Raw genomic sequence first — 14,538 nt, 5'->3', positions numbered from 1 at the left:
CAATATTGATGATTCTACAACTTTTTCAAATTTATAGTTTTTTTAATAAAATTACAGTGAGATATTTAAGTTGTTTTTATAACTATTTGCACATGAAATACTGAGCACATCCTTAATTTCTATAAATTTCATTAAAGGGAAACTCCGATAGTTTTTCAAATTTTAGTTATTGACATATTTAAATTCTGCGTAAAAAGTTGTAATAGTAAACATTATATCATTTTTTATTTAAATGCTCGGAAAATTTTATATTTAATAAATTAGACAGAAAATTCTCCACGCCCCCCAAAAAACGGGATTCTGCGAGATGTTTTTAGTTTTTAAAAACGTGACGTCACGAAGGTGCTGGCTAAATATAGATCTAGACCTAAACTCTCTAGTCTAGATCTAGACCTATCGGATCGCATTTATTGTTACGCTTCACAGCTAGATCTAGTCTCCACGTTGATTTATAATCGGTCATTGTTTATAAACCTCTATTTCTACTTTAAGAAAATTAAATATTGTTCTTCAGCTTGTTGCAGTAGTTCCAATCACAAAGATAAAATCAGCAAGTATGCTGATACAGAAATTAGTGTCTCTTTTCATTTGTTTCCAAGAGATGAAGTTTTAAAGGGAAAATTTATTCGCCTGAAGAGCAAATATTTTACAAAGGCATTAGCTAATTCCTGTTTGTGCTCAAACCATTTTGAGAGAAGCTGTTTCAGCAACTTCATTGCTGTGGAAATGGGATTTAAAAAAAAAATTGAAGTTAATACCAGGTGCAGTACCAACAATACATTGGATTTCCAGGCCAAAGAATTCAATTAATGATACTACTGAGACATTTTAAACAACTGAAGTTCATAAATATAAATGAAATCAGATTTGTGAGCTAGAAATTTACTACGAATACTAGATCTACTATTAAATTTCTTATTTAATAAGTAGATCTATCGTCTACGAAACTCAATTCCAACTTTAACTTTTGACCTTGGGGGTGTGTCTCGCCGGCTGAGCCAGCGTCAAGCTCTCTCATCACTTTTTCCATGTCAACCAATGTTAGGTCGAAACAGCACAAAAAAATCATAATTTTATTACGGTCAAACATACAGTCATAATTTATACACCATTAGAAATTTCTTTTAAAGTATTTTAATGATGTAATAACGAAAATTTTTTTTTATCAAAGATAATTTCTTTTTCGCCTCCCTATCAATGAGTATCAATAGGATTTGAGTGCACCGTCGTGACGTCACACAGAAATTCAGTGAAAATCTGACTGTTTTGGATGCGCAGAAAAATTATGTCACAAAAACATCAATTACTAAGTTATTCTTGCAAATAAAAAAAAAAAGAATAATATATTCATTATCTATAAATCAAAACACATATTATATCAAAAATTGTCAAAACCATCGGAGTTACCCTTTAAAAGGATGCTTTTTTTGTGGCATGATTAGGTATGTAGGCTTACAAATTAAAATCTGCTATCCAAATGTTTACATAGACATAAAAAATACTAAAAGAAAAAAGACGAAGGAATTATGTTTTAATAAGTACTCACCCAAATATTATCAAAGAGAAAGAGCTCTAAGAAATCCTTTTTTTTTTTTTAATAACAATTTAGGGATCTCTGTATTTGTTAAAATTGTTTTAACAGATGGAGTATCAATAAACAATTTTATTATACTTCTATGTTATTCAATGGATACCAGCTCACATACGACTAGCAGAAAATGAGAAGGCTGACACACTCGCCAAGAGTGGGAGAACAAATTCTATAAATTTCATTAAAAGAACGCTTTTTTTGTGGCATGATTAGGTATGTAGGCTTACAAATTAAAATCTGCTATCCAAATGTTTACATAGACATAAAAAATACTAAAAGAAAAAAGACGAAGGAATTATGTTTTAATAAGTACTCACCCAAATATTATCAAAGAGAAAGAGCTCTAAGAAATCCTTCTTTTTTTTTTATTTTTTTTTAATAACAATTTAGAGATCTCTGTATTTGTTAAAATTGTTTTAACAGATGGAGTATCAATAAACAATTTTATTATACTTCTATGTTATTCAATGGATACCAGCTCACATACGACTAGCAGAAAATGAGAAGGCTGACACACTCGCCAAGAGTGGGAGAACAAATTCACAAGTAAACTCTGCACTCTATCCAGAAGAAATGAAGAAATTAATTGTAGATAAAATAAATGAGAAATGGACGAGCTCTCATCCAAATCACAAGAAAGATGACGCTTACTATAAGCTATCCCGACAAGACCAACGTCTAATCTTTCGACTCAGGACCGGACACAACAGAATGCGACAACACATGTTCCGGAAGCTCAAAATTGGAACCAGTGAAATCTGCCCATGTGGAGTATCACCAGAAAATGCCGACCACGTCCTCCAAAACTGCTCTCTCTACCAAGAGGCCCGTATAAGACATTGGCCCCAAATCACCCCAATAGAAAGAAAACTATATGGAGAGCTCCCTGATTTGGAAACCACTGCGCAGTTCATCTCATGTATTGGTCTAGTCATATGAACACTCCAACATAACAATGAGAACGATGAAGAAGAAGAAGAATTATACTTCTATAATAAATTCTACTTAGGTTATCTTTTTTTTTTTTTGAGAATATCAACCTGAATTGATTAAAAAAAAATGACCCAAAATATTATGACTCACCTCACAATGCTGAGCCATACTGCTTGCCTCTATAGCATACACTTTTTTAGCCCCAGCTTGAATGGCAAAAAAAGATAAAATCCCAGAGCCAGCTCCAACATCTAATACTACCTATAAATAATGACAAAAGGATAATGTACATTAAATACAATGGAATGGCATATAAAACAGTAAATATCAAAATAAAATTAACTTTCATTTCTTTGCCAGCTGCTCTTTTATAATTCAAGACTTCTAAAAAAAAAAAAAGAAAGTTAACCACTTACATCAGCAGTTCTTAACCCTCTTAGCTCCACAACCCACAACAGACTAAAAACGCAAAATACTTAGGTGTTATAATAAATGAAAAACTGTCATGGAATCCACATATTGATGAAACTATAAAAAAATCCAACAAAGCATTAGGGTTTATTAAAAGAAATTTCTATAAATCAAATAAGAACATAAAACTAAAATTTTATTTAACCTTGGTTAGGCCAATAATAGAATATGCATCCTCGTTTGGGACCCCTCAACTCAAGAAAACATTAAGAAACTGGAACAAACACAAAATAGAGCAGTGAGATTCATAACAAACGAATATTCACATTTGACTAGAGTAACACCATTAGTAAAATCACTAAATTTAGAAAGCCTTCAGGACAGAAGACTCAAAAGTAAAGTAGCAATTATAAATAAAACACTGAAACATAATCTTCAAATACAAAAACAAAATTTAATAAAATACTCTGAAAGACACAAAGATAAAGGCACATTCCTCGTCCCATATGCTAGGACAAATTTGTACAAATACTCCTTCTTCCCTAGTGCTATTAGAGCATGGAATGGGTTGCCTGAGCTAGCCAGGAAAACCAGTGACTTGGCAGAATTTAGGTCATTGGTTAATATGCATGACTAAATGCATGACGCGTAGGATGTAATCATCTTCTTTTTTGAAGTAACGTCTGTATTATATAAGAGAAAAAAAAAAAAAAACCTAGTATGATTCAGCGCTAGGCAGCAAATATAGCAAATTCATTTAGAATTAATAATAAACTTTACAGAGATGCCTACATGCTGAAATATGGTTAATTATTAATATTGGTTAATATGCATGACTAAATGCATGACGCGTAGGACGTAATCATCTTCTTTTTTGAAGTAACGTCTGTATTATATAAGATAAATAGAAATGTGTATTCCCATACCTGGAAATGTGTATTTTTAGGTGTAAATTTTTATTTACCTAAATATAAAGAAATATACTCAGGAAATATTAAAAATCATTCATGCACATAACAAACACAAAATGCAGCAATCCTTAAGTTAACACAGCATAAAATATGATAAAATATAAGACATTTTGTACATTTGTTAAAACATTTACACTTTTAGTCTTTGTCATAGACTGCTCAAGAATATATTATAATGATGTCATTCTTGTCACTTGGAAATGATTTTATCATTATAATGCCTCTAATGCACTCCACATTCCATAATAGTGGCAACAGAAAATTCTTTAAAAAGAATCAGAATTTTTGTTACAAGTGAAAATATAGACTTAAACCAGATGTAATGGTTTGCTTAGCTGAATCAGTGACATCTATTTTTTTTTTAAGTAGTTTTTTTATAGGCAATTTCTTTACAACTTCACAGGGTATCCAGACACTGGACATATTTTATCATATTTTGAAAGAATTCAGATTTTTTTCTTTCAGACCATTCTTTGCAGAGTTAGCAATGAAAGCTTCAGCATCTTCTACAATCACTTAAACAAACTTTTATTTTTTTTCAGGCAGATAATCCTAATTATTCATTAAACTTGTTTCTAATATAAAAGCTGGGCTATTGAGTTGCTGAATAGCTGTTGTAAGATAAAGCTATTTATTCTGGTTTCTGATGCTTGAAGTCGTTTTAAAAAATAAATAGATGTGTTGAAAGAGGATGTAAGAAATAAAGAATTTAATTTTATTTTGTCAGCATATTTAAAGCTTTTATTTTGCAAACACAGATATGAATGCCTTTGATTTCATTCTTTGAATTTAGGCCTTCAAAAGTAATAGAACCTAGCTAGTCTCTAGTGACCATAACAGTAGCTTTTGATCTACCACAGAAGACACGTTCTGCAAGTCAGGGAACATCAGTTTGATTCCCTATATCATACTAAGAAAGAGATTAAGCTTAACCAATATTTCAGCTATCAAAACCTCTGTCTTTCTTACTTTTATCTCAAAAGAACTCTTTCTTGAATTAAGTGGTTTACAAAAAATCAAATTTAGATTTAGAATAGATCTAGATCTGTAGGCAGCTTCATTGACAGTTGATTGTCTTTTAATGTCCACAGAGCTATTTAAAGGTATTTTAACAATCCCACGTAATAGTAGGTTCTATCGTGAATGTGAGGTAATAGATCTAGATTCTATACCTATATAAAGTTAGAACAGCCAATTTTGCTCCTTTTTTAAATTCCATAAAGGATAACAAAGGACATCAATAAATCTCTTTATATTTAGATAAATTTAAGAGTGGATCTACAGTTAGTTCTAATTACAATTACATATATCTGGAGCTTTGAGCTACTAGACCTAGTCAGTAGTCTACATTTATAATTAGATGTACTTTGATCTAGTTAAGTTCTAAATCTGTCTAATAAACATTTGGTCACTCATTTGGTCACTACAGACTAGAAATAGATTTAGAATAATCTATTTATATTTAGATCTAGATCTAATTCTAAATCTAGATTTACTTATCTATTCTAGGTGCCTGACATCGTAAAATATCTCTTGTTCTAGATCCAGCCTAGATGAATTAAAACTAATCAATCAATTAATTCCCAATCAGTTTGAAGACTTCATATAAACCAGTGGTCTTCAACCTTTTTTCTATTTAAAAAACCGCCAGCGCCCCCCCCCCCCCCCTCTAAGAAAAACACAAAGAATCGTGAGAAGGCAAATATGAACAAAATGTCATCTATTTATTAATTTATTGCTGTCAATAAAACTTATCCAGAATGGAAGACGACTGCATCCCAAAGGCGATCTTTGGTGAGCTTAGAGTAGGTCGGAGTTACAGAGGTCCCCCCCACTCGTAAGTGCTATAAAGATCGCCTCAGGCACTGTTTCGCCCTCACTGGCATAGAGGAAAGTACCTGGCAGCATTCTCTGGCAGCAGATGGCCTCTGAGAGAGGCAGTTGGAGAGCTCTCACAAAAGCTGCGGGACAAACATTTGAGAAACGCCATTATTGAAGACAGGCGCAACATATGCAAAGTAAACAAATAAACCACCAGCATTGAACGGCTTTGTCTGCTCAAAACTCTGGATAATATGCACGTCGCAACTGGGTTTGCGTAGTTATGTGAAACACTGCACTCAGTGTTAATATTCGTAATCGAAGATATTGCCAATTTTATCATTATACAAAAATTACATCAAATAATTTGCAGTGATTACACACAAAAATTAATCTCTTTGTCATGACTTTCAAATTCTAAGAATTCTCCCATTTTAAATTATTGAATATTAGGGCCTACTGTTTTTAGGTTTAATTGCAAATTTTTTATTTTTAATATAAACATTACTATTGCTTAATTTACTACAAAATGAAATAAGCTAATGGGAACCCTGTACTAGGTAATAAAAAAGTAAATAAATGCTAGTCACAAAAAATTTAATTTCAGAATGATAATTTAGATATGGAACATACATATTACATAAAATATTAATATATATTGTTTCATAAATAAACATAAACATTTGGCAATTCATTCCAGATATTTTGCATTGAAGCTCATATAAAACAAAACACCAAATCAAAAAAATGTGTACACTTATAGACGAACTGAAAAGTGTTTTTTTAAAATGGAGATATCTATTAATTTGAATAGTATATATAGCATTAAAGTTAGTTCCTAAAAATTTGAGATTTTAAAAAAGCATATTCATTTTAGAAAAACTAAAGTGTAAAAAAAAATAAGATTTGAAAATCAGTTCAATGGTCAATGGGGCGTATGTCAACAAATGAATATTTTTGTTAAACATGAGTATTTTATAGAAAAATGAAAGAGATTTACAATGGTACCAATAACTAATTGATTAATATTGTTTTTATATAAATAAATTTTAAAAATTAAAAAAAATTAGAATTGCTTTACGATAAAGACACGTACTTGTTTTGTTAATGTCACCATTGAAGAGCTTGTCCATTTTTCTTTAAGAGTGTGTAAATTTTATTTTAAAAACGAGCGTTGACATGCTATCCATTTTAAATAGAATAAGACTCATAATATAACGATTTCGCCTGTTTGCGTAGTCTGATAAAATGAGCACAAATGCTCCTTAGCAACACATGAGTCGTAGAATATTGCTTTTTATTAAATTTACAACATATAATTTGTAAGAAAAATTGTAAACTGAAAAAGATGTTGAACATTAGATATATATTTTTTTATTTTCTATTATTGTAAATTAAAAAAAATAATTGACATCGCTAAGTTAATTAAATGTAAATGTGTGACAATGCCCTAGATCTATATCTTAAGTTCTAGACCTAGGGACTTAGATCTAGAGTTTTGACTTGTCTTAGAGTCTAGTCCTAGATCTAGATCTTGGTCTAGACTAGTCTAGACATCTAGAACGAAGGTCCATCACGTTATTCGTTAAAACTTAAAACCAAAGAACTTTTTGAAAAATAAGCCATCAACAATTTATAATAGCCTATGCCTAATAGCTTATAGGGCAGGCTATCTAGATTGACATTCTAATACATATTATATAGATCTAGATATGTCTAATTGTCTATATAGATCTAGATGTCACTTTTAGATTTTAAACATCATTTTGATCATTTTATTAGCTCATCCTACACTACTTCATTTTAACCTTTCCCTTAGTCTGATGAAAAGTTGGGGCACCACACATGATCTATATGACTATACGTCTTTGTCCATTCCTCTGTTATTTTCCCTAGAATCTCTTTTAATGACAGGCCGGAGCATTCTTTTATATTGTCTTCCCATCGCTTTATATACACTGCTAGATCTAATATAATAGATCTAAACTGATTAGTAACAAACTGCTTTTTTTTTTAAATAATAATAATGTCCATTTCAATAATAAAACTCCTATATTATTATTATTTTTATTTTATATTGCTAGCTTAGGTCCAATAAAAGAAATTTAGATATCTAAAAAGATCTAGCTTTATAGTCTCTAGTTGCAATAAAAGATCATATCTTCTTTTATCATTAATAAAGTAAGTCAATAGGTATTATATTTAGACTACTGATCTCTGTTCAAAATTCTCAACATGAGTCAAAACCTCTTTATTAATCTCCAATTAATTAAATATCCACAAAATCACCAAAAATTAAATAATAATACATTTTAATTCTTAAAATTCAAAATGGATTAGAATGTTGTAATAAACTTAAGATCATTAGATAAGTAAGTTTTATGTAAACTTAATTTTTTTAAACACATTTTACAATTTATATTAATTATTAATGCTCAACATGGCAGTATTTTCCAAAATAAATATAACAATGATAATCTTAGGACCTAATTATTATATTATCTTTCAAAAAGTAGTTATAGCTGCATGAAAATTTAATAAAAATTTACTATTTTTTAAAGAAAAAAAAAGGTATGAAACATCTAAAAGATTTAAGCTACACAAGTCTATAAGGTTGACCATGGTGAAGGAAAAAATTGACTAAGCTGAATGTGTTGAAAGTTAACTCTTCAAGACCGTAATGACGCTGACAGCGTCCAGTCCCCCGGCCATGATAACGTAATGATGCTTCCAGCGTCCGATCACTATTTCCATGTTTACTTCTTTTCTAATCCACGTTTTTAATCCCTTAAATGGTTAAAGGAAACGCTAGAGCGGCCATTTTGAAAGTTTTTTCCTTCTGATACTTTGTTGATGTAAGCTGTTTTTATTGTTCTAAATATTGTTTTTTTGTAAGTGACTAGTGAATTTTTCATTTTTTTTGCATCAGACATCATGGCTGACAGGCCTTCTAGCCATTTTACAGCTGATCAGGCTCTAAATATCTTTTTAGATATGAATGATAGTGACATGAGTGACTTAGACTTAGATAGAGATTCTAGAGCTAGAAAGTTATCACGAAAGGGATTTTCATCCCTAGATCCAGTAAAAGTAGTAAACGAAAGTAGGCGACTCCCCAGCCAGGCCTTAGTAGATCTAGAAAGAAACCTCACTAAAAGTGTAAATATTGATCAAGTTTGACAAAGTTATGTTTTTTAAATAGATAATTGGATACAGTTTAATATTTCATACAATAATAATGATTGAGGACTGTTGGAATATTCTTTTTTTACTTGAAAAAGTCAGTTTTAAAAGATGAAATAAAAAAAATAATAATAATTTCATCTCTGAAATTACCTAATTTTTGTTCCAGTGACTATCTATAATAATGAAAGATAAATTATCTTGTAGTACATTAAATTTCCAACAAAATTTTATGTTACATGTCGATGTTTTAACAACCAGAAAAAACAGTATGACATTTATAAAAAGCCAAATGTGATAAAAATTGTGGGGAAAAAAAATAATTCCGGTAGAATGAGAAAAAAATTAGGGTTTTTAAGAGTTAAAATAAAAAAAAAATCTTAAAGGAAACTCCGATAGTTTTTCAAATTTTAGTTATTGACATATTTAAATTCTGCTTAAAAAGTTGTAATAGTAAACATTATATCATTTTTTACTTAAATGCTCTGAAAATTTTAGATTTAATAAATTAGACAGAAAATTCTTCACGCCCCCAAAAAAACGGGGTTCTGCGAGATGTTTTTAGTTTTTAAAAACGTGACGTCACAAGGGTGCTGGCTAAATTTAGATCTAGACCTATATAACCCTCTCTAGTCTAGATCTAGACCTATCGGATCGCATTTATTGTTACGCTTCACAGCTAGATCTAGTCTCCACGTTGATTTATAATCGGTCATTGTTTATAAATAATATTCTAGATCCAAACCTCTATTTCTACTTGAAGAAAATTAAATATTGTTCTTCAGCTTGTTGCAGTAGTTCCAATCACAAAGATAAAATCAGCAAGTATGCTGATACAGAAATTAGTGTCTCTTTTCATTTGTTTCCAAGAGATGAACTTGAATGAAGTTTTAAAGGGAAAATGGGAAAAATTTATTCGCCTGAAGAGCAAATATTTTACAAAGGCATTAGCTAATTCCTGTTTATGCTCAAACCATTCTGAGAGAAGCTGTTTCAGCAACTTCATTGCTGTGGAAATGGGATTTGAAAAAAATTGAAGTTAATACCAGGTGCAGTACCAACAATACATTGGATTTCCAGGCCAAAGAATTCAATTAATGATACTACTGAGACATTTTAAACAACTGAAGTTCATAAATATAAATGAATCAGATTTGTGAGCTAGAAATTTACTACGAATACTAGATCTAGATCTACTATTAAATTTCTTATTTAATAAGTAGATCTATCGTCTACAAAACTCAATTCCAACTTTTTAACTTTTGACCTTGGGGGTGTGTCTCGCCGGCTGAGCCAGCGTCAAGCTCTCTCATCACTTTTCCATGTCAACCAATGTTAGGTCAAAACGGCACAAAAAAATCATAACTTTCTTACTGTCAAACATACAGTCATAATTTATACACCATTAGAAATTTCTTTTAATGCATTTTAATGATGTACTAACGAAAAAAATTTTTATCAAAGATAATTTTTTTTCCTCGTCCTCATATAACTTGGCGCCTCCCTATCTATAGGATTTGAGTACACACTTGTGACGTCACACAGAAATTCAGTGAAAATCTGACTGTTTTGGATGCGCAGAAAAATTATGTCACAAAAACATCAATTACTAAGTTATTCTTGCAAATAAAAAAAAAAAGAATAATATATTCATAATCTATAAATCAAAACACATATTATATCAAAAATTGTCAGAACCATCGGAGTTTCCCTTTAAATTATAAATAACATATGGAAAGTGGCTAATTAAAAATGAATCTTTACATTTTGATCAACATGTCATTGCTCTGATGCAAGATTATAAATACAAATGTTTTTCTATATCTGTTAGGCAAACTTCTCACTGCTTGATGGCTGAGATTGTAATAACAGCACAGTATCTTTGGAGTGTACTCATATTTTTATATTTAATTTATTTAAATGTACTTTGAAGGAGCTACTTTTTGGTTAATAATTTAATGAATTTTAGACAAAAAGTTGAAACTTCATGTTATATTTCAAGTTCATCCAACCCTATCTGTGTAAATTTGCTACTTACAATTGATGACTGATATTTTTGAGTGATGTTTCTATGGTATAATTCAGTAGCCTGAAGTTTATATTTTATATTCTTATTAAGACTTCTTTGTTTAGACAGTGAATGTGTCAAAAAAAGTTTGAAGAGTTGAGCTTTATTTAAAGAAAATACTGGTCATTCAATTTGCAGAGAAAAAAAAGTCTTGTTTAAACATTTTTCTGCACAAAAAGAGAGTTCTGATATTCAGTTTATTAAATCAGCTTATATATTTTAAAGATTCAAAAGAAATAATACAATAGCATTGAGCTAAATGGCTTTGTAGATCATTATGTCTAAAAATTGAAGTAAATCTATGGATTGTATGCCTTTTTTACTACTATAAGTTTGCAATACACTTACAGAGGTCTCTATACATAAATATGTCATTCCATATTATAGATAGTATCTAAAATATGGTATAGAGTTTATAGTTATTGCTATGTTCTTGTAATATTTTAAGCTCGTTAAACTTATTTTAGAATTTTAGTAAACCATTGCATGTTATTTTATACGTACAGCAAAATACTGAAATAAAATATTAGTTAAAGTAATTTATTCTTGTAGATCTATTAATACCACACATTTTGATACATATTACATGCATGTAGCATTTATAGTTTTTTGTGTTACAAATTTTTGAAAAATCTTTTTTTTTGTTTTTTACCTCCTTTTTTGAAATATGCTAAAAATGATAAAATGCAACATTCAAAATCAGTAAATAAATTCAAAACATTTTTTGACAACTTTGAAAAAAACTGAGCGTGTTCTCGGTGTGCACCTGCATGTTTTTACTAAGTTTCATCTCTGGGAACCTTGTAGTTTCTTTTTAAATGTCCTTCAAAAACACGGGTTTGGAAGGCCAAAATAATTATTTAAATTTAAAAAAAAAATGAGATTTAAAAAACGTGTAACTTTCTTAATACTTGAGCTATATGCATAAATTTGGTATCATCGGTCTTAGAATCGCGAGTTCTATCCAAAATAAATTTTAAAATAAGCTACAAGACCATTTTGAAAAATCAGTTTATTGTTCTAGAGGACTTAGTATATTTGGTATAGTTGATACCGTGGTGATGCAGATATGTCAATACATAGGATTATCTTTGTGTAACTACCAAGAAGTTGCTGTATATTGTTATTATTGAATAAACATCATTTTTGTCTGCTACAGTTGAATTCAAGTCAATCTATACTATTTAGTTACGTGTTAAGTATAGCTCCAGGATGCACGAACCCAGCATTCACCACATTGATAGCAATTCACATCTTAGTGACCAGCAACACACATATATGTTACACTAATATAGAGCAGAGGTCTAGACTCTTTAATTATTATAATTATAGATCTAGATTCTAAATCTAGTCACACTATAGTAACTATACCCACTATACCATAGGCATACTATATAAATATATAGGCTACTATTTACTATAGTGTCATTACAGAATAGTATAGGCTAAGCATTAGAGTGGTTTTTGCGTTTGACCCCAAAACCTCTCCAGTTGGTCTTTAATATATTGAAAACATCAAAAGAAACCTTAGTGAGTGGTATGTATATGGTCTAATTTTAGTAAGCTTTCATTAACAACTGTACTGAACTGACACAAACAGCACAATATAAACTGTTACCAATATTTTGAAAATGTTAATCACGCGCAGTTTAGTTTTAAATGTAGTATATCAGCAATTGAAATGCTTTATATTGTCACTTCTGCCTGGACATCACATAGCTTCTTTCACCATCAGATTTAATTAGAGTGTAGCTTACTGTTAAACAGCTATCCTATACAGATTGGCAACAAACTTTAGTATGATGAAAAGGATTAACTTTACCAACAGTATTGCCCTACTGTGTGACAAGTCCTTTTTTTTTAAGTGAGGGGAAACTTATTGGGCATCGAGTTACCATTCTAGTAAGATTTAAGAGGACAAAAAGCCAATCCCCAGCAAAGCTGACTCATTCCAAGATATTTTGACAAAATCATGCAATCAGAAAATGGTTGACTTTAGGTTGTGAGAGATTGACATGTAGTACAAATCCTCAGTGCAAATCACTTAGTCTTCACCCCCCTCCCATGCACCACAAGCCCACAGCCCCCTGGATGACAAACGAGTCATCATCAAATCATAATGAATGAACAATTCACTACCCCTTGCCAAGTCCAATAAGAGGACAAAAGCGTTTTGGTATCCAGAGTGTGTGTACAAGGGCTACAAAAAAAAGTCACTCAGGCATATTAGTCATATATTGCAGAAAAATTCCTTATTTCTGTATTTATTTAAGTACCAGGATCCTATCAGCCATAAATACCTATCTTAGTATACTATTGTTTTGTGTTTTATTTTATTTTGACAAGAATGGATTTTTTCAGAAAAAGAAGAAATATTTGTTTACTCAGAATGAAGTTTTAATGTCATAAGAAATTAAACAAGGAATGAAAATAAGGTTTATAACAAGAAAAATATTTTTAAAAAATAAAGAAAAAAAAGCTTATACAAGGTGTGATTGTATCAATTAGTTTGGATGTCATGTAATTAAATTTGTAATATATGTAAACCAACAACAATAAATCCATGCAAATACAAATATTGTTTTTGTTTAGCACTATTTCATGCTTTTAGCTTTCTCAATAAGCTGTGATCCTATCACTTATCTGGACCAGTTGGGCAAATGTGGAGGGGTTGGGGGGAGAGAAAGGCCTATATAGGTGAATTTTACCTTAATCACTTTTAAAAAAAAAAAAAAGGGGTGAGAACGACCCGCATACAAGCTCATTCCTCACGCCTCCTCAAGCGGACATACCAACCACTCTGCTAGTGAGGTGAATATGAAAATAGATGATTGTATAGTTATCTATTGTTGGTTTCAAACTTACTTTAAAGCCGCAACCTATAAATAGGACTCATTCAGCTTATCCTACCACTTCATTCAAGTACAATTTCTTTCCTTGTTCAAGATACCATACGAAACAGTTAATTAACTAATTGGTTAATTTTTTAAATTGATTATTGTGTTGTCAACTAAAAGAAACAATTGTGATAAATTTCGACTTGATCCAGAGAAATAAGGTGTACAAACTTTTTATCAGACAAACAGAGTGAGTTGATATAAGCTTTGTAAAAAAAAAAAAAAAAAAAAAGCTTTATAATTTGTATGCTTTAATGTTTAATATACCGGTACTTAAATAAATATGTAATACTATTTATTTAGGAAGTGAGACAGAAATATGTTTTGTGACTAAATGCCTCATGAGATGACTTTACCCCAAAGCAGTAATTACCTTATCATGAAAGTCTGTAAGATTGGCCAGCATTGCTCGCTGATATGTAGAAGTGCGAATATAATCTTGCATCATGTTTTGTTGCTGTGATAGATATCCATAAAACTGGAATAGAACATTGTTTTCATTAAAAAAAAAGTTAAAGAAATAAGAATTGATAAAAAGAGATTTTTTTATGTGACCTGACGCAATGAATGAAAATTTGAAATTTTGAAAGAAAAAAAAAATAATAAAAAAAAATTAAAGATATCAATACAAATATGGCATTGAGGATAGGTTAAGTTTGGGAT

At 30.3% G+C, this 14,538-nt stretch overlaps 1 protein-coding gene across 1 annotated transcript in view; it reads right to left on the bottom strand.

Moving 5' to 3' along the window:
• The window catches only part of LOC106058513 (histone-arginine methyltransferase CARMER-like), a 68,118-nt gene that overhangs the window by 39,925 nt on the left and 13,655 nt on the right, over positions 1-14,538 (bottom strand). Inside the window, exons 4-5 of the mRNA XM_056031333.1 lie at positions 14,249-14,353; positions 2,675-2,785 (exon numbers count right to left, since the gene is read on the bottom strand). Coding sequence (XP_055887308.1) covers positions 2,675-2,785; positions 14,249-14,353 — 216 coding nt within the window. The remainder of the gene's footprint in view (positions 1-2,674; positions 2,786-14,248; positions 14,354-14,538) is intronic.

The sequence above is a fragment of the Biomphalaria glabrata genome, chromosome 5, assembly GCF_947242115.1.
Source record: "Biomphalaria glabrata chromosome 5, xgBioGlab47.1, whole genome shotgun sequence".
In the NCBI taxonomy this organism is placed as follows: Eukaryota; Metazoa; Mollusca; class Gastropoda; family Planorbidae; genus Biomphalaria; species Biomphalaria glabrata.
This window is presented reverse-complemented; position numbering and strand designations above follow the sequence as displayed.